The sequence below is a fragment of the Phaseolus vulgaris genome, chromosome 8 (genome assembly GCF_051622355.1).
Source record: "Phaseolus vulgaris cultivar YP4 chromosome 8, ASM5162235v1, whole genome shotgun sequence".
In the NCBI taxonomy this organism is placed as follows: Eukaryota; Viridiplantae; Streptophyta; class Magnoliopsida; order Fabales; family Fabaceae; genus Phaseolus; species Phaseolus vulgaris.
This window is the reverse complement of record NC_143505.1, coordinates 1,148,659-1,174,156: the sequence shown is the minus strand read 5'-3', so window position 1 is coordinate 1,174,156 and position 25,498 is coordinate 1,148,659. Positions and strand designations below refer to the sequence as shown.

The following is a 25,498-nucleotide window of genomic DNA, read 5'->3' as shown; positions in this document are numbered from 1 at the left end:
TATCAAATTTGCCATGATTCATGAATGGAAAAAAGTTCAAAATAGAACAAAATTTGCAAAGACATAATTATTTCTTAATATACAACATAAGGATTAATGAAAATATTATACAAAATATTTAATCGAGTAGTTTGGGTTTTTAAAATCAAAATTTTATATATAAATTGTACAAATAGTATTTACATATTTTTTTAATCCAAATCGAGTCAATAATCTGAATTGATCTATTATTTTATTTGGATTACTTCGGACTCATTGGGTTATTAGTTTGATCCGTAGTCATGTATATAAATTAATAAGGTGGGTTTCTCTTATAATTTTAAATATTCTTCTTAATATATTTAAAATTTTATCTACATGAAAACCAGTGTAGTACAAAAGAAAATTTAAAAACTATATACTACAGAAGAAAATTTAAAAACTCATATACTACAGTTAGAAAAATATATGTTAATAGTATTACCTCTGCTTACAATCTTAATTTAAAACGATATATTCTCGTAAAAAAATTACATATACCAAATAGACCTTTTTACTAGGGTGTTCATGTCAAAATCCAATTTAGATCCAATCCAAATGGATTGGATTTAAAATTTATATCCATTTTAACTAAATTAAATTTATTTAAATTTTTTTAAAATACATTTAAAGTGGATTAAATCTAAATTAAATTTATTTTGTTAATTAAATTAAATCTACTTTGTCAATTACATTAAATTTATTTTGATATGGACATAAACTAACTCGGCTCAAACTGGGCTTAAGCCAACTCAACCTAGACACGGACCAACTCGGCTCGACATCGGTCCGGGTCCAGACGGCTCAACATCGGCTCAGGCTCGGACGACTCGACATCAGCTCGGACCCGAATGACTCAACATCGGTCTGGGTCCGAGCGACTCAACATCGGTCCGGGCCAGGACGGCTAGACATCGGTCTGGGTCCTGAAAACTCGACATCGGCTCGACCCGCGAGACTCAACATCGGCCTAGGCCCACTCTACTCGACATCGGATTGGGCCCTGACGACTCGACATCGACCTGCTCGACTCGGCATCGGTCAGGGTCCGCTCAGCTAGACATCGGCTCGGACCTGCTCGTTTCAACATCGACCCGGGCCCGTTCAACTCGATATCGGGCCTAGCGACTCGACATTGGCCTGAGCTTGCTCGGCTCGACATCGGCTTGTCTTGGCTTAACCTGGATCGGGCCAAGTCAAAATCCAACCCAAAATGCAATTTGGATAATCCAAAAATGTATCCAATCTATATCTAATCCATATCCAGTTAAATGGATTGGATTTAAAATTCAAAAATATGGATTTGGATTTGAGATAAATCCATTTAAATGGATTAAAACTAATATGGATTTGGATAATTATTGAATCTTTACTCGGTTCTGCAAGCTTTTTCCCCTTCTCATCTTCTAATTACTTCTTTTCTTCAGAGTCGTCCTCATGGTGGCGCTTCCCGGAGGAGGAAGCAATGCCCCCTTCAACGCGGAGGCGTTTGCTGGACCTGGATTCCTCGTCCCCGTCACTGCGCGGTGCTTCAACATCAGTCTTTCATTTAAACCTAATACGGCTAGAGTGGACCGCAATGCTTCAAGAAGAATACGAGTAATCTCGTTTTCTCCAGAAGATAAATGTCGTTCAGTCGGTGCCAGTGGTAGCGGTGGTGGCAACGGAAGACCGGACGACTCAGAAGAAGTAGACTCGTCAACTTTTGTCACGCTCCCCATTTTAGAGTGTATTTTCTATCGAATTGTGTTTAGTGTTACATAGGCATACACATATTTATAAGAATTTAAGCTAACTATTAAGAAAATAATAAATTATCAAATTATACGTAATTATTGTATGCAATATTGTACGATATTGTACCCAATTATATGCAATTAATTTAATAACGATAGAATCTCATAATGAGTGAATCCCTGCCTAATTAGATTGTAATTTGGAGAGTGAAAGTCTCCCTACACTACTATATATTTCCTATACATGAAGTGATGTAAATACACACATAAGAGAATAAAAACATTTTCTTTCTTCTTACATACAATTTTCTTATATGGTATCAGAGCACCGATCTTGGTGTGCTCTGATAGCCTCTCCATTCTTCTACATCTACATGATTGAATTTTAGTAGTCACCATCTAGGTTTACATATCATAGTTTTCTGTTGCCAAATTTTGTCTTGTTTTTGAGCTATGAATCAAACTACATAGATATTACTTATTGTCAACTAGTAGATACCCCTTTCTTTTGTTTAATATAGTTTTCTGCAACATTTGTAGGCGTTTGTAGTCACATATAAATGTTATTTTGACATTGTTTTGGTTTTCCAGTTGCTTCTCTGGTTCTAGTTGGGGTGGAAGTTATTATTTATCCTAGCTTTAAATCTGAAAAATATCGTTAGGATCTAGATCAATGTCGAACTTATTATCTTCAATTTCGTTTTATCCATTTTAATTTTATGAGTTAACTATCACCCTATTTTTAGAATTTGTTGGGTTGTTTTTAATGTTTTATGCAGTTCAAATTAAAGAAAAATTAATATTATAAACTGGAGTAATAAATATTTGATTACACGACATTAAGTACAAATTAAATATAATAATAACGGATAAAAGTAGGGGTGGTTATGGCAAAATCCAATCTATATTCAATTCAAATCTAAATAAATTGATTTTGGATTTAAAATCCATATCCATATTAACTAGATCGAATTTATTTGGATTTTTTTAAAATCTATTTAAATTGGATTATATCGAGATTAAATCTATTTTATCAATTACATTAAATTCATTTTGATATGGACACAAACTAACTTGGCTCGAATTGGGTCTAAGCCGACTCAACCTGGACGCAGATCTACTCGGCTCGACATCGACCTGGGCTTGGACGACTCGATATCGTCCCAGACTCGAACAACTCGACATCGGACCAGGTCCGGACAACTCGACATCGTCCTAGGCCCGGACGAATCGACATCGGCCCGAGCCCGGACGACTTGACATCGGCCCGTGCCTGGACAACTCAACATCGGCCCAAGCGACTCGACATCGGCCAGGGCCCGGACGACTCGACATCGGCCCGAGCTTGCTCAGCTTGACATCAACCAAGACTTCTCGCCTTGACATGGGTCCGGGCCCGCTCTGCTCTACAGGGGCTCGGGCCCGCTCAGCTCAACATTGGCCTGGGCCCGCTCAACTCGACATTGGCCCGGGCCCGCTCAACTCGACATCGACCTGGGCCTGGGCCAACTCGACTTAATATCAGTCTTGGCCTGCTCGGCTCGACATCGGTTTGGTCCTGCTCAACTCGACATCAGCCCTGGCCCGGTCGTCTGGATATCGGCCCGGGCCTACTCGACTCAATATCAGACCCGAAAGACTTAGCTCGACATGGGCTTGGACAGGCTCGACTAGACATTGGCATGGGCCAACTCAGCTCGATATCGGCTCCAACCGACTCAGCATGACTCAATATCGACCACTCAACTCGACTTTGGCCCATACTGACTTAATTCGACTTGGGCCCAGACGACTCAACTCGACGTGGACTTGGGTCGACTTTGCTCAACCTGGACCCGAATTGTCTTGGCTTAACCTGGATCGGACCAAGTCAAAATCCAACCCAAAATGCAATTTGGATAATCCAAAAATATATCTAATTCATATCCAATTAAATGGATTGGATTTAAAATCCAAAAATATGGATTTGGATAATTATGGATTGGATTTTGTAATTTAGATTTTTTGTCCACCCTTATTTTTTATGAGTAGAAAAATGAATTTATATTAAGGAGATTATTTAAAATCAATTTTTTTTTTACATATTTACGCTACTCCATCGTTTAAACATTATTATTTTTTAATATCCATAAAATGTAAACAGTTAATGCATAAAAAGCAAATTGCTTTGGCCTTTACTAGTAAAATGAAATAGTCTTATCTTGGCCATGTATTTGCAAAAAACAACTTTTCTACAACCAAAATTATTAAATCAATCTTAATGCATTTGCATTGTTATTTTCTGAATCTATATACGGTGAATTAGCATGAATTTTCGTAGAGTTCTTTAGAGTATTTATGTATTTTTTTTTAATATTTAACTTTTGGTATAATTCTCTCATATTTTTTTAATAATATTATTTTATACAGTGATAAATAATTATTGTTATTTAAATTCTCAATAAGTCAAGTTTGATAATAATTCTAACTTCAGATATTTTATAAAAGAAAAAATACATTTAACCTATTATGTTTTCTGGTGATATTTTTCTTAGTATCTTACCATAATTGATTGTTCTTATAATAATTGCATAGAAATTAATATCTTTCCTTTTTCTAAACCAAATTAATATATATTTCTTATTAACCTGGTTTTGAAGACTCTTTTGACTACTGAAAAAAGTAAACAAGAATGGAACATACATTTTCACTGAGTTCCAAAACAATGATGTTATATATATATTCCCTGAGAATAAGCTTAAAATAGTAAGAGTCTTTAAGGTAAGTAACTATAATAGTTGGTTTTGGTGCAGTGATTTTGATAGCTAGCCAGCAATGAGATCAGTTTCATGCTCAGAATTTCTTTCTTTTGGTGCGGAAAAGAAAGAAAAAGAAGCACACACACCAGTCTTTCTTCCTCAGAATAAACGTTATCAATAAGGTTGCATGCTCACGTTTCTGCACAGTAGAAGATGTTCATATAATTATTCAAAAGTGAAGAAGAATCTCATATATATATATATATATGATTGAGGTTATGTGGGACAACCTACCTTGGAACCAAGAAGTAATAGATTGGAATCACTGAGAGAGAAAGAGAAAATGATCATGTTGAAGAAGGACGTCACCAAAAGCAAAAGCTGATAGGGTAACAGAGAGAACATATTCACGCCTAGACATGTGGGCATCATCAGCAACTATCTATGCTATAGTAAAAGTTTATTGTATTCAAAAATCCCTTTAGGGTTTAGGTATAAGTTTAGGTATAAGAATAATTGTTTATTCAATGGAGGAGTCTTAGATTATTTTGAAGTCTTCTCTTTGTCATATGTTAAGGTTTAGTTTTGAATCTCGTCAAAACTATCTTCAACGAATTTTTCATTCTCTGATTGGTGCCTACAACCACTTACATATATGTAGTCAATTGATAGGGTTATGGGGTTGATCGTTTTTTAGCTAGTTATGACAGGATAAGTAAAAATTTTCTTGAGATATATGTGTTTTTTTGTTTTATAAGAGGATTAGATCACGGACCACATTCATTAGAAAAACAGTAAAAGCTTGCTTGGGATTCTGAGCCATACCACAAGCTACCTTTAGTTCTTCTCTTCTGATGCTGCTGCTACTACTACTTCTGGTGGACCTCAACCTCTTTCTTCGAAGTTTCTTTGCTTTTATCATCAGAGGATTTATGTGCTGCTGCATTACCATAGCCATACACAATTCTGTGATCACTATACTACGACCAACCGACCAACAAAAACCACCCTCCATTGCTTCCTCCAACAAAGAGAGATTCGCTTTTTTGACTATGTCATGACACCTTTATTCCTTGTAGTAAGCAAGCAATTAGCTAGCTTCGAAAGTTGCAAAAAAGCAAACCACCAAAGTCTCAGATTCCATCTCTAAAGGCTCCTTCAATTATCATATCAGTGACATCATAACCTAGTTTATCTACTTTACCAGATTTTTTTTATCAGCAATAAATAATGAACCACTTCAAGATGATTCAACCTATATATAAAGAAGCATGAACAGTTTGACAACACAACATCTTCCAAATAACTACTAATCTTGATAAAAACGAACTCTCTCGTTAAACTAAAGTAAACAAAGACAAACCAAAAGATCAAGATATCAATCAAATAAAGAAAAACAAGCAGAAAGAAACTTAGATGAAGTGAGCAAGGACAAAAAAACCTTCAATCTGTTTTATTAGATTGATTTCCTTGTGTCTTTATTCTATTATTTTGTAGCAGCAAATTTAAAAAATAATGGCTAAGGATATAGACAAGAAAAAAAAGACTACATACAATAATATAATATGATTTTTTTAGTTAGAAAAATTACTTTTGAAAATAAAAATTTAATAAAGTATGTTTCTTATGTTGTCTTGTACCTTTTAAGATTCGCATTTGATTATTTCTGGTTTTGTTTTATTCTTTGTCTTCGTTAGTTCTTTTGTTTTGGAATTGAAGTGAGTGAGATCTAGAGTTATAGTGCATGAGAGAGTTGCATGGTTTTGAGTGGTGTTTTGGCGTTTCTTTAACGAGAAATGAAACATATCTTATTTTTTCCATCGTTAACGCTCTCAGTTCACACATATAAAACAAAGAAGTACGATATATCCATTTGGTCAATTTTCTTATAATTTGATAATCATTTTGGACACCAAATTAGTACATATTCGTATTGCTACAATTCCACCAAATCAACGTGACTCTTCTCTCACTCCCATGGTCCCAATTTGGATGTATTCAAACTGCTTTTTCTGTGAAAGGTTAAAAACAAGTAATCACGATGAAAAAGTGCTTCTCAGAATATGAGACCAATATTTAGATGACTTAGAAAGCAAATTGGATATGTACTAGCAGCAGTGGATCAGATCAAACTAGAGCTTAAACATGACAAAATCGATGCACGATCGTGGAAGAAATAATGTTTCATCAAACTGAACTCATGCACAATTCATCACAACCTTGCTAGCCCCTCCAAAGATGGGAGTCTTCAAGGCTTTAAATTTTGCATTGTAACCCACTTGGTATAATATAGTGTGAGAGAGAGAAAAAGTGCGTCGGCCACCTTACATGTGTTGGAAAATGTGTCTTCAGAACTCCTTTTCTTTTTCTCTGCATCTCTCAGTAAATGGCATTTCCTTTGACTTTCTAATTGTGGTTATAAATATCTATCGGTTTATGCAAGAATTTCTTATATATTGTTTTACTTAAATACGACCATTGCATCTGCTTCAAATATTTTGTTGCCAATTCAAATAACAGTACAACGATCATACACGCATTATGAGACACATTACAATCTTTAAATTCGCTTTTGAATTTTAAATCGTTTTGATCATATTTATTATATATTTTTGCTGATAAAATTACGACAGTGTAAAGTTTTCTGAACTTACATTATGCCTGGTGCAAATGGTGCAAATAGCTTCACACAATTAGTAAACTTAAGCGTTCATGTCATCACAACACATGCATATAAACAAATACACCAATACTTTTGCTCAACATGTTCATACTTGGAGTACAACATAAAATTCCAACCATGGAAAAAGGAAATTACTTGAAGATTGCGTACCGTTTTCTGGTCTTTCTGATGTAACACAAAGGTGTTTGTTTCTGAACTTCTTGTCCTTCCTTCCTCGTAAGAGGGGACTCGTGCATAAAGGGTGGAATTCCATTCCAAAGTTAGCAACTGATTCTAACTCTTATACATTCGATCATGTATTACTATTATTACTTAAAAAAACAAAAATTAATTAGATATTATATTAATTAAATTAGTTACTATTGTAGAAACTAAAAAAATTATTGGTTTTTAAATTAATTTTTATTATTGATAAATAGTTTTTAAATTGATATTTAATTAGTTACTAAGGTTTTAACTACCAATTATTTAGATTCTAAAGTTGGTAGAAAAACATTTGTAGCTAATTAGATACCAATTTAAAATTATTTATCAATAATAAAATTTAATTTAAAAATTAATAATTTTTATAGTTTTTAAAATAGTATCTAATTTAGTTAATTACTATAATAACTAATTATTTTTTTGTTTTTATTGAATGATTTTCTAATGTAGGATCATGAGAATTTGTGGCAACTAGGAAAGCAAAATATTGAAGTGTGGCTTAATTGCAGGGATCACAAGAAGTGGTTATGTGAAGGAGTGAAGCAAGGAAGCTCACTCCATGCATTGCCACTTCCATTGTTCCAAAGTACATCATTTCCTGAACTACCCATCAAGAGATTTTTTGGCAAACTCAAACCTTGGCTTTCTTCCATCTTTATCGTGTTAATCTGAGGCATTATCCCACTTAGACTAGAAATAGAATCTAGTTTAGAACGAATGTTAAACCTCCCTCCATCTTTTGCATAACTTGGTGGTTCAGCATTGTTATTTTCTCCACCACCAAACTGAAACAACCCAATCTGTGGCTCCAAATTAGTGCTCAGAAATGGAAACTGCTGCTGAACTTGTTGCAGATTGTTCAACCTCCATTGCTCCGCAAGGCCATTTGACAACATATCTCCACCACTGTTACCTAATGATGAGAAGAATTAAATAAATTAAAGTAAACACTTTAGAAATGTCTCAACCCTTATACAGGTAAAAAAAACAATTCATCAGAAGGTGCAGGTCTTGAAAACTGTTACCTAGTGATGAAGCTGAACTAGTGCCGATTTGAAACTCAAGATCACTGTCATTTCTAGCCACCAAAGGTGTTGTGATCGCCCCAAAATGAGATCCAATGCCCCCAGAAACGTAGTCACTATTGTAATGATGTAAAGAGGTCAAGAATGGAAACTGAGTTTGTGTTGCCATCATCACATGATCAGTGGTGCAGCCACTAGAAGAAGAATTAGAGCCTGTTGAGGGTTTCATAGGAGACTTCGATCTACCGTTACTTCCCTTGCTTCTTTTGTTCCTTCTGCAACCACCTCCAACCGGCACGTTCCTGAGTGCACCGCCTCTGGTCCAGTAACGCCGGCAAGTCTTGCAGAAGTGGCGAGGCTGAGAAAGGCTGTAGTTGTTGTAGTAGCAAAACTTGGTGTTGGCAGATTCACATCGTGGACATTTGAGTGCTGCATCAGGTTGGTGTATCTTTGCCATCCTTGCCCTATCAGCCATTGATCCAGGTCTGATTGAACCTTGGTAGCCGCCGCCACCACCGATAACAGCCGTCATCGATGAAGGTGGCGACTGCAAAGGTGGTGGAGTCTGGATGCCAATTCCTGCTGGCCGATTAGGTTGCTGTGAATTTTTTTCATCAAAAGAGAAAAGAAAAAACTATGTAAGTGTATTCTTTTATTAACAATAAACAATGATCAATCCATTTACAAAGAAACAATATCCTAAGTGTACACATATACAAAAGAGTATATTCATGAAAAATAAACCAAAAGATTGATAAAGTGTATGAGTAGGAATATTTTGATTTTATTGTTAATTGTATTGTTAGCTTTATTGATGAAGAAGCTTAAAAAAAGGAAAAGAAATGGAAGAGAATGAAAGAATTAATCCTTACCTGTTGTGACCAGTTGGGTGGATCTAGGTAGATTGGAAGGGACGGGAAGACCATAGCTACTTGTTAATTAGAGAGCTTTGTTTCTCTTTTGTAAAAGTTTGATGGGTTCTTTCTTTGGTGGTGTGTGGGTGGAGAATCACATCAACATGAGAGAGTTTCAGAGAAAGAGATCAAAGGGGACGGGAAAAGATAAAGGAGGCTGTGTTGTGGGGGTGTGTCTATATATTTAATTTCCTTTTTCTTCTTAATTTGCTTCTTCTTTATCTCTCCTTTTTGTTCCTATTAATCAAGAGAGTTTCTTATTCCATAATCACTTTTCTCTTCTGCTTTTGCTGTGGCATTAGCATTAAAGACTTAACTCTCCAATGGCCATGCATCTTGTAAGTGTTAAGAAACAGAAGCCCTAGAAGCTCTAGCCCTAGCTTTAGATTAACATAGTATATTTTGGTTAGAATGAGTTCGATAAATCTTCTCTCTTCTTAGTCACATTTCGATGAATTTAAAATTATTCATATGACCACTTCAATCAATCTTATTTTAGGTAATGTTTTGATTGTGTTGATAAACGAGATTTTAAGACATAAAAATAATAATTTATTCAACGGAGGAGTGATATACTATTTTGAAATATTCTCCTTGACACAGGTTAATGCTTGGTCTTGGATCTCGTCAAAGGTACTTTCAACGAGTTTCTCATTCTCTGATTGGTGCCTAGAACCTCTCCTAGAACCTCTGGTGTATATGTACTCAATTAATAGTTGCTGATAGGATAAGAGTTGGTATTTGAATTTTAAGTCATTTTTTAGCTAGTTGTGACAGAATAACCTTCAGATTTTATTGAGGAGTATATCTTTTTTACTTTGTAAGAGGATTTGACCATCCCTAAAGTAAATTATATTTATTATATTTTTTTACTAATAAAAAAAAATATAGTATATTTTGATGAAGTCTAAGGTTTGTGAGGAGTTTAGAAAACATTTGAGAATAATAATTTAGAAATGAAAAGCAAAAAGGTGTTGAGTGATGGAGTGATGGTGGGGAGGTCATCGGTGGATGCGTCACAATCGAATGTACCTTTGTTTCCCTTCCGCCAGCTCTCCTTCAGGAAAAAGTGCTCATTATTTTTTAATTCTTTATCTTATTTTAAGCTTTTTTTCAGCAACAGCTTTTCCCTTTCTGTGTCAAATTGTTCATTAATACATGTGTATCATAAAAAAATACACACCTTTTTGGATATTTTACTACTTATTTAGCACTTCATTCATGCCATTAATTAGAATATGGTAATATATATGTCCCAACAGTAAGATGCATTACCCTTTTTTATCTTACCAAGAGTTAGTTGTATAAATTCAAACATTTGATAAAAAAAGATTTAGAATTAATGTAATTAAATCTTGCAATAACCAAGTGAAACTTTGTTTGTAGATTATTAGATATTAAGTCATTAGCCTTGAAAATTGGAAGTTATTTATATAATAGAGGAGGAAAACAAAAGCAAAATCATTTATTATCCAGTTGTTTTTTTAGTTTTTGTTTGGATTTTAAATTCCTCTGAATCTCATAAAATCGAACCTTTATAAGGTTTTCTTGTTATGAATACTTCCTCTATCCTTAAATAAGGATATTTTTTTATCCATAGATAAAGATGTTAAGAAAAGATTGAAGAACTTTTTTTTATTTGGATTATCTGAAAAAAGGTTGCTCGTGCTTATTTATGGAATGATGGTTGTCTTAACGAGTTCTTTTCCCTCTCCTAAATATTAGTTTCATGAGATTTGTTTTGATGTTCTTTGACTTGTAGTACCTTTTGAAACCTATGTTGGTTAGATATTAAATAATTAAGTTTTGATATTTTTTTTAATAGAATTGATATATCATGAAATGTTTAATTTAATTTAATTTAATTTATTTTATTTTATTTTTTACTAATAAAAAAACTAAGAGTACAGTGTTTAGACACAATTCAACTGAAAATCATTCTTCAATCACAACAATAAAATTCATACATAATTGGAATTTTCTTATATCAATTCAGGTTATTATGCAATTAATTAATGCAATTTAAATATTTAACTTAAAAGTAAAATAGAATGAATTTAGCAAGTAATACCATTAAGAACAATTTGTGTGAGTCATCACATCTAAAATATTATATCAATATATGAATCCATGGTCAAGTAAATTTTTTTGATAAATTTAAAACTAACCAAACAAACTATATATTAATAATTAAGTTAATAGGTATATATAAACCTAAACCCTAAAATAATTATATATATATGTATAAATAATATTCGCATAATTTTGAAGATAAATATTTAATCTCAATTTCATTTTTTATCGAATGAGTTTTATCCTCTCTTTCATGTGTTACTTATCTGTCTACTACAAATATTTGTAAAATTGTTATCTTTTAAACAACACGTTGTAGTAACGATTTGAAATTTGTTGTAGTAATTTTTTTTTTAAATGTAAAAAAATAATTAAGTTAAATAGACTAAAATATATTTAAGTAAAAAATATAACATTTATAGTAATATTAACTAAAAAAAACTTTTGATTCTTTTACTTTAATTTTCTTTCACTATTGGCCTTTTGTACAGAAATTTCCTAAAACTGAATCAAATTTTGAAACAAACGAAACATAATTTGATTCTTATTAATTTTCACTTCCATTTTTTCTAATTATCATCACAATGATACATAATTGTAATTTCAAATACATATAAATCCTAAACTAATACGAGACGAACATTGATATGAAAATATATTTATAATTTTTAAATATAAAATACAAAAACATAAATTTATATATTATATAATTATAAATTATATAAATTAACAATGTTTTTTTTCTAAATTATATTATAACCGTATTAAAATAATTAAAATTTAATAAATATTTTATAAATTAAACACGTATATACGAATTATATAACATACATCTTTATTGTTTTGTACTTATTATCATGGTCATAGTTCTTATGTCTCTAAAAAGTATGAATAAAGTGAATTGTGTTACATTATATGTTGAAATTGAAATGACATATTTTGAGTAGACAGTTTCTTTCAGACAAATAAAACGTGCAAATTAATTTCCTTGCAACACCTTTAAGAATATTTAAGTTGCTGGTTAATGTAATATTATGTTGTTAGATAATATTATATTGTTTTAATTAATAATTATGTGTACGTATTGTTGAAACCACACTAGTCTTCATCATTATTTGAAGATTAGATGTGAAAGATAGCAACTTCAATCACGAGTTAATTTAATTAGGTTATTTTTATAATTAGTAAAAGAAAATGTTGAATCCGGTTTGACCTAAATTTATAGAAGTATAATAATAGTTATATATTTGAATACCTAATTAGTATTAAGATTTTTAATATTTTTAAATTGTATTTTTTTAATATGAAAATGGTTATTTGTAAGTTAGATCATATTTAACCTAGTTATAATTGAACTTAAACTTATTTTTCTCAGGATTAAGTAAATAATATGAATTTCAATTTATATTTTTTTTTTCATTTTTCTAATTCAACTTGACTCAAACTCATAATGAATTAATATGATTTAGGGATTTTAATCCATTTTAATATCTTAGTTTCAAACCTTAAAACCAATATTTTCTTTGTCATCTTTTTTTTTATCATGTCATCTATTATAGTTAAACCCATGTATAGAAGGTTTAAGATTTGAAATTATGAAAATATATTTTTTAGGTGAAAACTAAAATTAAGTTAATAAATCGATGATGATAATGTGTACGGAAAAGTATGTTTTTTGTTTCAAACATTTTTTTTGTTAAGTTTGTTTTTTGTTTCTATACTTTAAATTAATGATCAGGTTATGATTTTAGTCACCTTTTATATTTAAACTTAATATTCATAAAATTTAGAGAAAAACTATATTCATGTATTTTTAAAGTTTAACAACTGATTTACATTATCCCACTAATTGTAGATATTTTCACAAGATTATTAAAAGTGAAGTTATTAATTATATTAGGAAATGAAGAAAATTCTTAAAATGAGCTTCACTTTATATGTTCATACTCTTTTTGCCTAATTTATAACAATAATAATGTGACTCGCATTTTATCATTCTATTATGAGTTTATCTAACAAAATATACAGTTTAAACATTATATTATGTTGAGCACAACTTAAATATACATATTTTTAGTGTGATTCAACCATGATATATGCAAAAACACGTAAAACGAAACTTATGTTTTGTTTATTCTATTTCCCCTTCATTTTAAAAATTAAAAAATAATTAACTTCTTTTTTTTAAAGGTTTTGATAAATTTTATTTACCGGTTATTAAGTATAAGTACGTAAGTATTATACAGTTGTGAAAGTATTATTTCATTTAATTTTTTAACCGTTTTCTTTATACACATATTTTCTCAATTTTAGTTATGAAGAAATAATAATTAGTTTAATATATTAATTTAATAATTTTTTCTTCAAATTTTATTTTTTTAAAGAGATAATAATTATCAATCTAAATAAATTTTTTTCCCTCAAAATATCAGTTGCAATAATTGTCAATTAATGTATTGGATTAATTTATTTTAAGTCCTCATTTTATTGTCTCTCATTCTCACTCTTTCCTTTACTCTTTGATTAAGATATTTTCATTTCTCTTTCTCTTGTTCCTTTACCGAATCTAAATTCATTTTCTCTATTTTGTTCTAATTCTTCTATTTTTTTTACATGTGTTGTATTTTTATACATATGTTAAGAATATTACAATATAAATTTATAATAATATTTAAAAAATATATATACACATTTTTTTATTAACAATAAATAAAACATATACACATATTCATGATAAAATTAATAAATACAAATATATAAATGTACATGTGTTTTTGTTAGTAAGATGAAGGGAGATACTAGTGATTTTAAAGATTTAGGGATATACTACAAATATACTCCAAGTGATATGTAACAAAAGGTACAATATTTTATTAGAATTGAACATGTAACAAACAAAGGTCCCACCAAATTTGACTAATTTCAAAATTATGCAAAAAGTTTTTAAAGAAAAGATTAGAAGAAGACAAGGCAGTGAGAAAGAATGGTGGAGAAGGAATGGCAGAATACAGATGGTGGCTAAGGAGGAAGGGGGGACTCTTTGCTTTGCTTATTATTCAGATCATTCCAACAAGGGATAAGACCAAAACCTATACCATTTTGAAAGGAAGAGATAGATACAAAGAACATTCAAAGAAAGTGATGAAAATGAAAATGGGTATTTTTATATATTTATTTATTATAATTGCTCTTTGATGAATGATGATGGTGGGCCACAACCATGCATGGACAAGGACATGGAAGATGGAACACATGCTCATTGTGCATCAAATCTTTATTTTTTTAAGATAAGATTGTGACTTGATTCCATACATACATGTATATTATACACTATCAACTTACACTATATTCCATGGAGATTTCCCTCCATATCTTTATAAGAATCTTCCATGCATAGTCAACCTCCTTTTGCTTTTTCATTTATCTTTCTAATCAATAGTTTATTTTTCTTATTTTTCATTACATCAATTATAATTTATTAAATACATATTTTAAACTTAACTCAACCATCTATAATATATTAATTTAATTATCTATAATATATAGTTTTACTTACGAATTTGTATGTTTCTATGAGAAAGATATATTAAAAATCTCATATCAACTAAAAATAAAGAATATTTCATAGTATACACTACAAGAAAATCATTAAATTGAAAATTAATTTTAGATATCAAAATAATTAGTTACTATTTGAGTAAATTAGATACCATTTTATAAACTAAAAAAATATTTATATCTAAATTAGTTTATATTATTAATAAAAATTTATAAAATAGTAGAATTAGGCTCATCCGATAAAAAGATTTTTTTCCATTGACATAGGTCGATTCCTCTGTATTTATGGTACAACCAAGTTTCTTGTAGGTCTTCCAACTTGAGCAATCAAAAGCAAACGCATCGCTCGCAAAGAACATTCTCTTGAAGCTTAAAGAAGTGTTTCATTGGCCCGACTCAAAATTAGCTACTAAAGTTTTAACTACTTACTACTTTATATTATAAATTAGTCTCTATTAGTATTTTAAAAACAACTTTAGATACCAATAAAATTTTAGTTTATGAATTAATATCTAATTTAGTTACAGTAACTAATTATTTTTACTCTAAATTTGGTTCCTATTTATTGATTTTCTTGTAATGATATAAGTGAATATAAATATTATTTTATAAGATTGAATTAAATTTAAAATTATTTTTTAGCATAATTTTTTGAAATTATATTGCAGTAATATCTTGTAAATCATTGAAGTGTTTTTTTATGTAGCTATGTTTCTAAATACTCTAAGCTTGTTGCTATTCTTTCAATGGCTAAAAAACACATGATGCATTGATGTTGGTGTGTGTGATGTAGCATGTGGAAATAAGAAGAGAGCACGTGAGTAGGTGTAAGGGTCATTGTTGTGACAGAAAGTGGGTTGAGAAAGGAAAGGGAAGTGTGTTATGAAAAGCTAGTTCATTATAAATCACAAATTATATTTAAATTTCTCATTAATAACTTTTAATCTTAATTTTGGTTACTGCCCCTATATTATTTTTATTTGATTTTTAATTATAGTTTGTTAAAAGTTATATTAATTTGAGTTTTTGCTTAAATTTTGGGTGGCCCAATAATTAGTAAGTTTAGTGATGGGTTAGAGAGGAATAGACCCAAAGGCTTTTTTCTCTGGATGGGCTTTTGCTCCACATTTCTGAATTGAAGGACCTTTTGTCCCTTTCTCTGGGGCTCTCTTAGGCCTTTTGTCCCTTTCATTATTCAACATCATGGTATGAATTCATGCCAATTGCTTCTTGCAATTCAATGATTTTGAACCTTCACCTAAATTATTTTAGAATTTTTAAAATTGGAAATCCGAAAATAAAAAATACATTATAGAAAAGAAAATTTGGAATATAATTTTTTATTCTGGTAATAAAATTCTGAAAAACAAAAATCCAGAAATATATTCTTAGAAATAAAAATTTGGAAAAATATCATGGAAGTCCAAATAAAAAAATTTAAAAATGTTATGGAAATCCAAATATGAAAATGTATTCTGAAAATTTAAATTTGGAATATATTTTGTTTAACATTTATTTTTATTTAAAATTAAAAAGGACATTTTTGTCATTTTCATATCAATATTGAGTGTAGGTTAAGAAACATTGGATGCACCAAGCAAGTGTGTGAAATCATCCACTGCAATGTTTAAACCATTACTAAATGTTATTTATAATAATTCTTAAACTATTCAATTAGTTAAATTTTGATAAAATTCACCATATTTAGCTTCTCACAAACCCTATTGTTGTGTTTGGCGGAGATACTGAAAATAGAGAAAAAGAAAAATAAAAAGGAGCGAAAAAAAGAGTAAAAAATATATTATTTAATAAAAAAAGTAAAATTAATAATTCTATTTTTTATTATTAAACTAAAAATTGAAAAAATAGACACCTGTAATTAATTATGACTGTACTATAATAATTATATTTACAAAAATACTTAAAAAACACCTCTTATAGCCCAAGTGCCTCTGCTCCCTTTCGCCCTCCTCCTTGCCGCCGTTCCCCGCCTATTACCAGCTGCCGCCGCCCTCGTCGCCGCCCCCTGCCTCCGCGACCTTTGGTCCCCCCAAATTTGCTTCTCCCTGAACGCCGACAACCGTCACCCTCCTCGACGATAAGAGGATCCACGCAGTGCGATGAACTTCATCCTCCGCGTCACATTGATCCACCCAGCATCTCTATGCTAACCTAGAATCTGGAAAGGAAAATTGTGATGGCTGGATTATTATTTGGTGTTTGTACAGTGATTTGCCTTTTGTTTCTTCCTTAGAATAAGTTAGTATATATGAATGCTTGTTTTTACAGGAAAATACATTCTATAAGAGCTCTCACTTGTGAAGATTTGATGGCATTCTTCTCTAAACTGATCTTTGAGCTTGGGCATGGACCAGTGGCAACAAGCAAGCTTCAAAGGTCAACATCCTATGATCTGCTTTTGATTGATACCTCTGATTCATCCTTTGGCTTGTTGTTAATCATAATTGGGTTCCTTCTCTGCATAATGTTTTTCTGGTGTTCTTCAATTTTCTGAATCAAGAGAGTGAATTTTTGTTCCTTCCGAAATTTATTTGCTAAACCAATGCCTAAAATCTACCAACTCTTAATGTATGAATTGGAAAATAGTCATAACAGGGAGTGTAGTGTCAACTTCTTCCGCTGTAGTTTGTGAACACTTGCTTGTTTCAATTACTGACATAGTAGAAGTGATGTCATATTCCATTTACGTTGAGATTCAGGACATAATTGATAGAAGTCTTCTCACTGAATATTATGCTTGGTTTAGACCACAATGGATTGGTTATGCTTGACAATGAATCGTAGAACTTGTAATATCTTGAAATTGGGTGAAAGAAAAATTTATATTTAGGAACGAAGATTAAGATACTATCATGTGGTAGTTTTGTCCATTGGAAATATAATTATTGGAAAATATGATAAATGTCCAAACAAAAGAAAAAGGGTGTTCTTTAGACCCGAATTGTAATAAAATTTGACTTGCTGAAGAACATTATTTAAACCAAAACTGAAGAAATAGACAAATATGATTCACTATTATTGATACATGGAAATTCATGATGTTGTGGATGGATCTATATATAGTACAGTACATGGAGTTTCCTGCTGGTAAAATTGCTTTTTTGGCCTCCCGACCCGACTCTTCCACATTTCAATTTATTATATTTGAAAGTTCCCTACTTTATGGTCCCATCGTACAATTCACATCGTAGCCTCTTGCAACAGATTTACTCTAGAAATTAAAAGTTTGTGAATCACTTGCTCTACCATTTTATCTTTCTATATCTTTTCTGTTTTACCGTGTTGTGTGTTGGAAATTTGATTCACATTTGTAGACGGGATCCTAAAAGTAATTCATAGAAATTCAGATTTGAAAACTGCAATACAAGGTTGAGATAAGTAAGAAACATGTCTTTCACGTAATAAGCTAACACTTCTATTAGCTAAATTTGTGCCCCCAATATTATGTATAAGACACAAGAAACACAGATGGTCATAACTACTTTTTGTGTATGATGTTAAACCCATGGTGAGTCTTTATATCAGTTTATGTGTTTTTTATTTTGTATTTTTTCTTTTTCCTTTACCCTCTATTTTGACCCCGTCACTTATAGTATGTCCTATCCCAAACATATGTGATTAGAATGTAATAGCATCAAAATGAGAACATGATAGTGTTTTGTTGAACATGCTTATACTGATTTTTGAATACACAATATTGTTGGATTAGAACAATATTTGGAATAGTTCTTGCTCTTATTTTTGTGCTCCTGATTTTTTAATACTAAATTATGTCCTCACTATGCAGAGATAGCTTATTCTGGTTATGCTGTCTAGTTGAACATGCTCCGACCATTGTGTCATCCCCTACCACGTCTTCATATTACAGGTCCTTTAAACCTCACAAGTGCATACATCACAGAAATTACAGAACACCAAGGCATCTTTCAGGTGTTCCCTCCTTGTCTTCTCTGTCAGGTTTTCTTTTAATGCAGCGATCAAATATCTTTGGAAGGCAAGATATTCTGGGAAGCTGGCTCCCTGCCAGATACATAAGTAATGAATCAGTTGAGTTGAAAACTTACAATGATGTTGTGCGGTTCTCTCTGGACAAGTCCGATGATATTAATTCTGCAGAAAAGATCCAGAAGAACAAAAAAGTTAAAATGTCTAAAAAAGCTAAAGTGAATGAGCTCAGGTTCTATCGTTTGAAGGCTAAGAAAAAGATGAATTCCTCAAATCCAGAAGTTAGGATTAGATATAAGCTTGAAAAGGTTGGATTTCATTGCAACTTTAAGTTTTAGTTTAAAGCTTTGTTCGTTATAACAAAATTGTCTCCGTTGTTTATAATTTGCTTTTATAATTTTATCCTCTATGTTTTTGGACATGCTCCAGTTTTCTGGCAGGTAACAATGGTATGAACATTATTCTGTTATTCACTAAATTAATGTGCTTCCTTCCTTCGTTGTATGGGTGTTGAAATAACCAAAATGTTGCTACTTATGGATTTGTATATGAAATGCCTCCATGAAATTGTATTTTGTATTTGGGAAGGTTTGTGAAGTTATATTTTTCATTAAGACACGATTAAGTTGAATATGATTTTTCAGTTACCCTGCATATTAGTATAAAATCACAATGTACATTAGCTTGATTGATGGATATGTTTCTATTTTAACTTTCTTTGGTATCTTCACCAGTTCACCACATATACAGACATGGTTTAGTGTCTCAGATAGGCTGGAAAGAGGCTTTTATTCCTTTCATCCTTAATCTTTATTTTGTAATGGGGTCTTTTGTTTTAACTTATAATTCTACAGGCCAAGCGAAAGGAAACTTGGTTGATTGAGAAGCTGAGAAAATATGATATACCAAATCCCCCTCCAGAAACATTTGATCCTGAAATTTTGACTGAGGAGGAAAGGCATTACCTGAAGCGCACAGGTGAGAAAAAGAAACATTATGTTCCAGTCGGGAGACGGGGAGTATTTGGTGGGGTAGTTCTTAATATGCATCTTCACTGGAAAAATCATGAAACAGTAAAGGTTATCTGCAAGCCTTGCAAACCAGGGCAAGTGCATGAATATGCCGAAGAGCTTGCTCGACTGAGCAAAGGCATTGTGATTGACATCAAGCCAAATAATATTATCATCTTTTACCGTGGAAAGAACTATGCACAACCGGAAGTAATGTCTCCTCCAAATACATTATCAAAAGCAAAGGTAATTTACCTCGCATTTGTTATTCATTGACTAAATGGGTTTGGTGATAAATATATTGCGATATTTTTGTTGAAATTATAGCGTGATCAGATTAATATGATTTTTGTAGTATGAATGATGTGATACGAGACACTAACCCAATACTCCTATTTATACTGATACTAGGATCCTAATTTATATGAGAACAAAATCTTTGTAAAGATAGAATCCATGAGAATAGGACATTTCTAACAAAATCCCTAAAAAATACGGTAACACAGACATAATTAAAATAAAATAAATTTTGTTAATTTGTTATGCAGATGCCATTTTGAAGGTAGGTATCCTTGGTTACTTGAGGTTGGGTGGTTGAACATGAGTACATGACTGTGTTTGCAATATTAGACGGCTGAAATAGTACAGGATCAAACCCATTAATTCAAGTTGTTATGGCAGTTGATAAGCTTAAACTAAGTATAGAAATTTGCATCTTTTGTAGCTTTTAACTATAAATCAGCAAATCAGCAATATTTCATAATGCTTGTTTAATTAACTATTCACTTCATTTTGAAAAATGAGAGTATCTTGTGTGGAAAACACTGGTCATATTCTTTTAATATGAAGTTCATAAAGTTTATGTAATTATGATTTCTATTTTGTTGTGAGAAATTTCCAGGCCTTGGAGAAATATAGGTTTGGGCAATCCCTTGAGCATACTAGCCAGTTTATTGAAAGGTTGGAGAAAGAGCTTGAAGAATATCATCAACATCTTGCAAAGTTTAGAAAAGGGAAAGAGGATACCACCACTAGATGTTAGTTTTGGCATATTATAACGATAATATTTTTTCCTCTATGATGTTTGATTTAGACAGAAGTGTCGTAAACCGATTCTTTTTTCTCTGTGGAAAAACACGTCTGATAGGCTTATGAAACAGTTTGATTGCTCTAGTAAATTATAATGTAGAAGCAATAGGATGAGAATAAATGAAGAACGTCTAAGCTATAAGTTCTTAAAACTTTAAAACAGCATATTGCTCCAATTATCCATTTAATAAAACACATTGTAAAGTGTAGATATTTTGTCAGGGATTGGAGAAGCATGACTCTATTTATGCTGGACGCTTATTGGCTTTGGAGGAAATGTAAGATTTATGAAGTGTCTATATTTCCTTATTCCTTATTGGGTCTTTTGATACTAACAATACATGTTGCATGATAACATATTGTTTTAAATTAATGACAGTGTTACTTAGCATATGATATACCACTGCTATATTTCCTCATATTTCCTTCATGACCCAAATACATTGAATTATTTGTTATGTAACATTCAATAACAGACACTTATTCTCACAATTTATTCGATTTGTTTTATTTAAATTCAGATTTTTTTTCTTTTAAGAATTTTATTTTAATTATAAAATTAGATCAGTAAAAATAGTACATATGGAACACTCTTCTGTGTCCCATCCTGTCTTATATTGTGGGAACACCAAATAAATGTGTCTTACAAAATGTCAAAAGAGATCCTCTGTTTATAACATAACACCTAGTTGAACAAATTTATTCTTAGCAAAGATCATTGCTTTTGATGTTGTCATGTAGTGACTAAAGCAAATGTTGTTATCCACGTGAAATAAAAAGCATTTAGATAAATATTATAATTACGCTTATGAAATAATGTTTAATGTTTTTTTATTAAATATGTCTTGTATATATGAAAGTTTAATGTGAATTTTGTAGCAAGTAGTGGAAAAGATTTATTAAAGTTTATTAAAAAGCATAAAAAATAATTTATGACAAGTTTATGCATTATTTTATAAATAAAAGCTTTTTCCAATGCTTCTAAAGTGCAAGATTTGATCGTGAAAAAAGAAAAATAGATTGGTAAATAATTTTAAAATGAAAGGTATTAAACATTTTGATTTTGTAATACGTCAAAATTTTAAATCTTAATTATTTGGTGAAAATTATATATTTCACTAAAAATAAAATAGGAGATAAAACCCATAATTTAATAAAATTTATATGAATTTTCACTGATAATAAAGAGTGTATATGCCAATAAAATATATTAAATGCATGCTATAAATGTTTATTCAAAAAATAATTATATGCACGAGGACAAAGACACTATGAGAAGCTAAGCAAATTTTTAAATACTGGACCTGTTAGTCCTTATAAGCTTGTTTTAAACTTTTTTAGTATAAATTTTATTAAATAAAAAGCTAAAATTGTTGCTTGAATATTACGTTATAAAAATAATTAAATACGTTCCTAATAAATGCAAAAATTACAGTGTATCCCCTGGTTAAAAATTACACCATCTTTGCATGTTTCATTCAAATACAACATTTTATAAGAAAATAAAGTTACTACTAATTAATTTTAATATTACTTATAATATATTTGTTGATGTAATGGTACTATACGTATATTAAACGTATAGTATATTTATACGCAAATTTAGGTTTAAATATGGTGTTGTTATTGAACCTGGTTCTTATGAGTACCAAACGTCTCTCTAGCTTTAGAAAACAAAACACGAAAAACAAAGGTTCAAAAATTTTGTTTGACCGTTGTTATTTATTATTGAACAATTTTTGAGTTGTGCACTTTTTTTGGATCACATCATGTGACTTTGCTAAAACCCAAACATTTTAAGTTACTTTTATAAAATGTATATAAAATTTACTCTAGAATTTCAATGTTTCAAAAATAAATAAAATATAGTTGCCAAAATTAATATACCACCAGCCATAATCCAAGGAACATAATCCTAAAAGTCGCAAATTATACCAAATCTAGAAAATACATCAAAATGGTCAAAAAAAAAAAATTACAATGTTATATTTTTGGATTGATAAATTAAACATCTCATCGACCTAGAAATAATAATATTCTTCGACTAGAACTAATAATATTTTATAGTATATAAATGAATATAAATTCATGAATAAATTTTATGATTTTTATAAAATTAAATTAATTTTAAAAGTGCATTCCTTAAATCAGAGTCATTTGAAATTTATCCTAAATTCTATCAAACTATCCACATAAATAATAAAATAATTTTAAAAATATAAAATTTTGTAAGATTGAATTAGGGTTAAACATCGATTTCTTAATAATAATAAAGAATTTTTTTTATTCTCCCAAATTTTGTATTCAACATACCTACAAAATGTTGAATACAAGATTATCTTAATATTATATATTTCCAAGGCACATGCATGCATAGAGATTGATAGAGAAGGAAGAGATCATGGGAGAAAAAATAGGGTCAACGAACGTGAAGTAATAGTAATGATATCAGACTTTGATTTTCCATTGGAAGCAAATGCAGAGTTGAGTCTAGCTATTGCTGTGCTGTGATGCCACCATTTTCAAAACTCAGCCACTTACGTTTTTTATTCCATTTTCGTAATCATCATGCATTCATTCTTCTACTTTGGTGTTGACTTTTATCCTTATCGTTAAACAAGAACCATTATTCGTATTATAAAAAGTTCAAATGATTTATTAAATCGCAGGAACAAGTTCTTTGGCTGTGAGATATGGCGGATTCTTCACCCTCAAGTTCCACAGTTTCAAGAACTGCCCTTCTCCTTCTGAGGGTCTTGACCTTTGTCTTCCTTCTCATTGCACTCATTCTCATTGCTGTAGCCAACCAAACTAATGATCAAACTGGGGACAAAATCAACTTCAGTGATTTCTATACCTACAGGCAATTAATAAGTATTGATTATATGCTTTTTTATACGGGTAGTTTTGAATTATTTTGAGATCTTTTCTTTTACTCAACTGGAAGTTTAGTCTTGGATCACTTCTAAATTCCTTTCTGCTTGATTTTCATTTTTTCTGATTGGTATCTTGATCCTTAGTTCTGTTTTTCTTCGCTTTAGCTAATTGGGACAGTTTTGGTTTGTTTTTTAAGTAGTTGTCTGAAAGTTGTTGGATTGTTATGATATTTATATTTATTTGTATATTTGTATATTAGTTGGATCATTCCGTTATGGGTATATATTGTTTATGGTTGATAAAAAAAATATTATATGCTTTATCCGTATATATACCTTCCTCTTCATCGTAAAATTTATTGAAATATGAAAAACTGAAAAAGTTCATGACTCTTTTTTATATGCAGATATATGATCTCGACTATAATCATTGGATTTGTGTATAATCTGCTGCAAATGGCGTTCTCAATCTTCACCGTGGTATCAGGAAATCGTGTGTTAAGTGGTGATGGTGGTTATCTCTTTGATTTCTTTGGTGACAAGGTACACATTTCATGTAAAAACAAATATATATAAAAAATGTTCATTTCGCAACTTCACAATCAATACAACAATTTAAAATCTTTCAAAATTTCTTCATCTTTTCATATGGATACGTAAAAGATTATTTTTCCTTTTTTTTTTAATTTATTATTCTCGAACTGGGTTGAAATCAAGAGAATGATTTCTCTTATTTTTCGATTTGTCGGTCTGCTCCTCCTCCCTCAGTGTAAACTCTTCATATCCCTTTTGTTTCTCTATTTCTCGTTCTTGTGAATTCTAAGCTTGGATGATACCTACAAAAGTAAGACTTAAATATTTGACATTCGGTCTATTCCGTAATAATGACATACTTGATTCTTTGATTCTGTGCCTATTTATATGATTATGATAACACTTGTTATTAGACCGAATTAAAAATATGGACAGTAATTTAGAAACTTATTACCTAATGTTTACTTGTTGATTAATCTTGTTATTCTTCTTAAGATATGATAGTATCGATGGACCTTAATCAGACATTAAACTTCCATTCGATCGTTTATAATTTGGGTTATCAAAATATCATAATTCGTGTATATATATTCATCAATCTTTTCCAATATTGTTGTAAAATCTGATAACATATTTAAACAAGTTTGCATTGTTAATGTGCATGGACAGATGATATCGTACTTGCTGATTTCTGGTTCAGCTGCTGGATTTGGTTTGACAGTAGAATTGCGAAGAGGTGAACCCTCCAACTCATTCACTGACAAGGCACACGCTTCAGCAAGCCTTCTTCTTATTGGATTTTTGTTCACTGCCATAGCTTCAACTTTCACTTCCTTTGCTTTGCCAAAGAAACCTAATAATTAGTTTTAGCTTTCTGCAATTTATAATTCTTTCTTATTCCCAATTCCCTTCTTAATCTATGCTTCAATTTCTTTTGTTCCTCACTCAATTGTGGCTTTATTGTCCTTCATTCATTTGAACCTTATATCTTTTTTACTGTATTTATCTTTCTGAAGATATGAAGCATCTGTGTTTTGATTTTTTTAATGAACATAGTGAATTTTTCTTGTTTCA

At 30.7% G+C, this 25,498-nt stretch overlaps 3 protein-coding genes across 10 annotated transcripts; 2 read left to right on the top strand and 1 right to left on the bottom strand.

Moving 5' to 3' along the window:
• Positions 1-7,226: 7,226 nt before the first annotated feature.
• LOC137823661 (dof zinc finger protein DOF3.6) lies at positions 7,227-9,515 on the bottom strand. The gene is made up of 3 exons (XM_068628883.2): positions 9,277-9,515; positions 8,405-9,002; positions 7,227-8,292 (listed from the first exon to the last, which is right to left on the bottom strand). The coding sequence occupies exons 1-3, from the start codon at positions 9,328-9,330 to the stop codon at positions 7,892-7,894; spliced, it is 1,053 nt and encodes a 350-aa protein (XP_068484984.1). The 5' UTR covers positions 9,331-9,515; the 3' UTR covers positions 7,227-7,891.
• Positions 9,516-16,853: 7,338 nt separating this feature from the next.
• Positions 16,854-21,320, top strand: LOC137823660 (RNA-binding CRS1 / YhbY (CRM) domain protein). Of its 8 annotated transcripts, none has more exons than XM_090293891.1 (6): positions 16,854-17,346; positions 18,758-18,838; positions 18,928-19,223; positions 19,770-19,893; positions 19,990-20,171; positions 20,827-21,320. In XM_090293891.1, exons 2-6 carry the CDS (start codon positions 18,793-18,795, stop codon positions 20,965-20,967), a joined length of 789 nt encoding a protein of 262 aa, XP_090150017.1. In that variant the 5' UTR covers positions 16,854-17,346; positions 18,758-18,792; the 3' UTR covers positions 20,968-21,320. The 8 variants fall into 8 exon arrangements, with proteins under 8 accessions (XP_090150017.1, XP_068484982.2, XP_090150015.1 ...); XM_090293894.1 differs by having other exon boundaries at positions 16,914-17,346; positions 18,945-19,223; XM_068628881.2 differs by having other exon boundaries at positions 16,855-17,346; positions 18,758-19,223.
• Positions 21,321-23,639: 2,319 nt separating this feature from the next.
• Positions 23,640-25,498, top strand: LOC137823659 (CASP-like protein 4D1). Its single transcript, XM_068628879.2, has 3 exons — positions 23,640-23,877; positions 24,298-24,433; positions 25,094-25,498. Exons 1-3 carry the CDS (start codon positions 23,708-23,710, stop codon positions 25,286-25,288), a joined length of 501 nt encoding a protein of 166 aa, XP_068484980.1. The 5' UTR covers positions 23,640-23,707; the 3' UTR covers positions 25,289-25,498.

Bases quoted from the DNA above. Each gene is read 5' to 3' on its own strand.
- LOC137823661 (XM_068628883.2), bottom strand. From the start codon at position 9,330: ATGGTCTTCCCGTCCCTTCCAATCTACCTAGATCCACCCAACTGGTCA. The intron at 9,003-9,276 runs GTAAGGATTAAT...AAAAATTCACAG, and splicing joins CACCCAACTGGTCACAACAG to CAACCTAATCGGCCAGCAGG. The intron at 8,293-8,404 runs GTAACAGTTTTC...TCTCATCATTAG, and splicing joins TAGTTCAGCTTCATCACTAG to GTAACAGTGGTGGAGATATG.
- LOC137823659 (XM_068628879.2), top strand. From the start codon at position 23,708: ATGGCGGATTCTTCACCCTCAAGTTCCACAGTTTCAAGAACTGCCCTT. The intron at 23,878-24,297 runs GCAATTAATAAG...TTTTATATGCAG, and splicing joins AGTGATTTCTATACCTACAG to ATATATGATCTCGACTATAA. The intron at 24,434-25,093 runs GTACACATTTCA...GTGCATGGACAG, and splicing joins TTGATTTCTTTGGTGACAAG to ATGATATCGTACTTGCTGAT.
- LOC137823660 (XM_090293889.1), top strand. From the start codon at position 17,219: ATGAATGCTTGTTTTTACAGGAAAATACATTCTATAAGAGCTCTCACT. The intron at 17,347-18,757 runs GTCAACATCCTA...CTCACTATGCAG, and splicing joins GCAACAAGCAAGCTTCAAAG to AGATAGCTTATTCTGGTTAT. The intron at 19,224-19,769 runs GTTGGATTTCAT...ATAATTCTACAG, and splicing joins TTAGATATAAGCTTGAAAAG to GCCAAGCGAAAGGAAACTTG.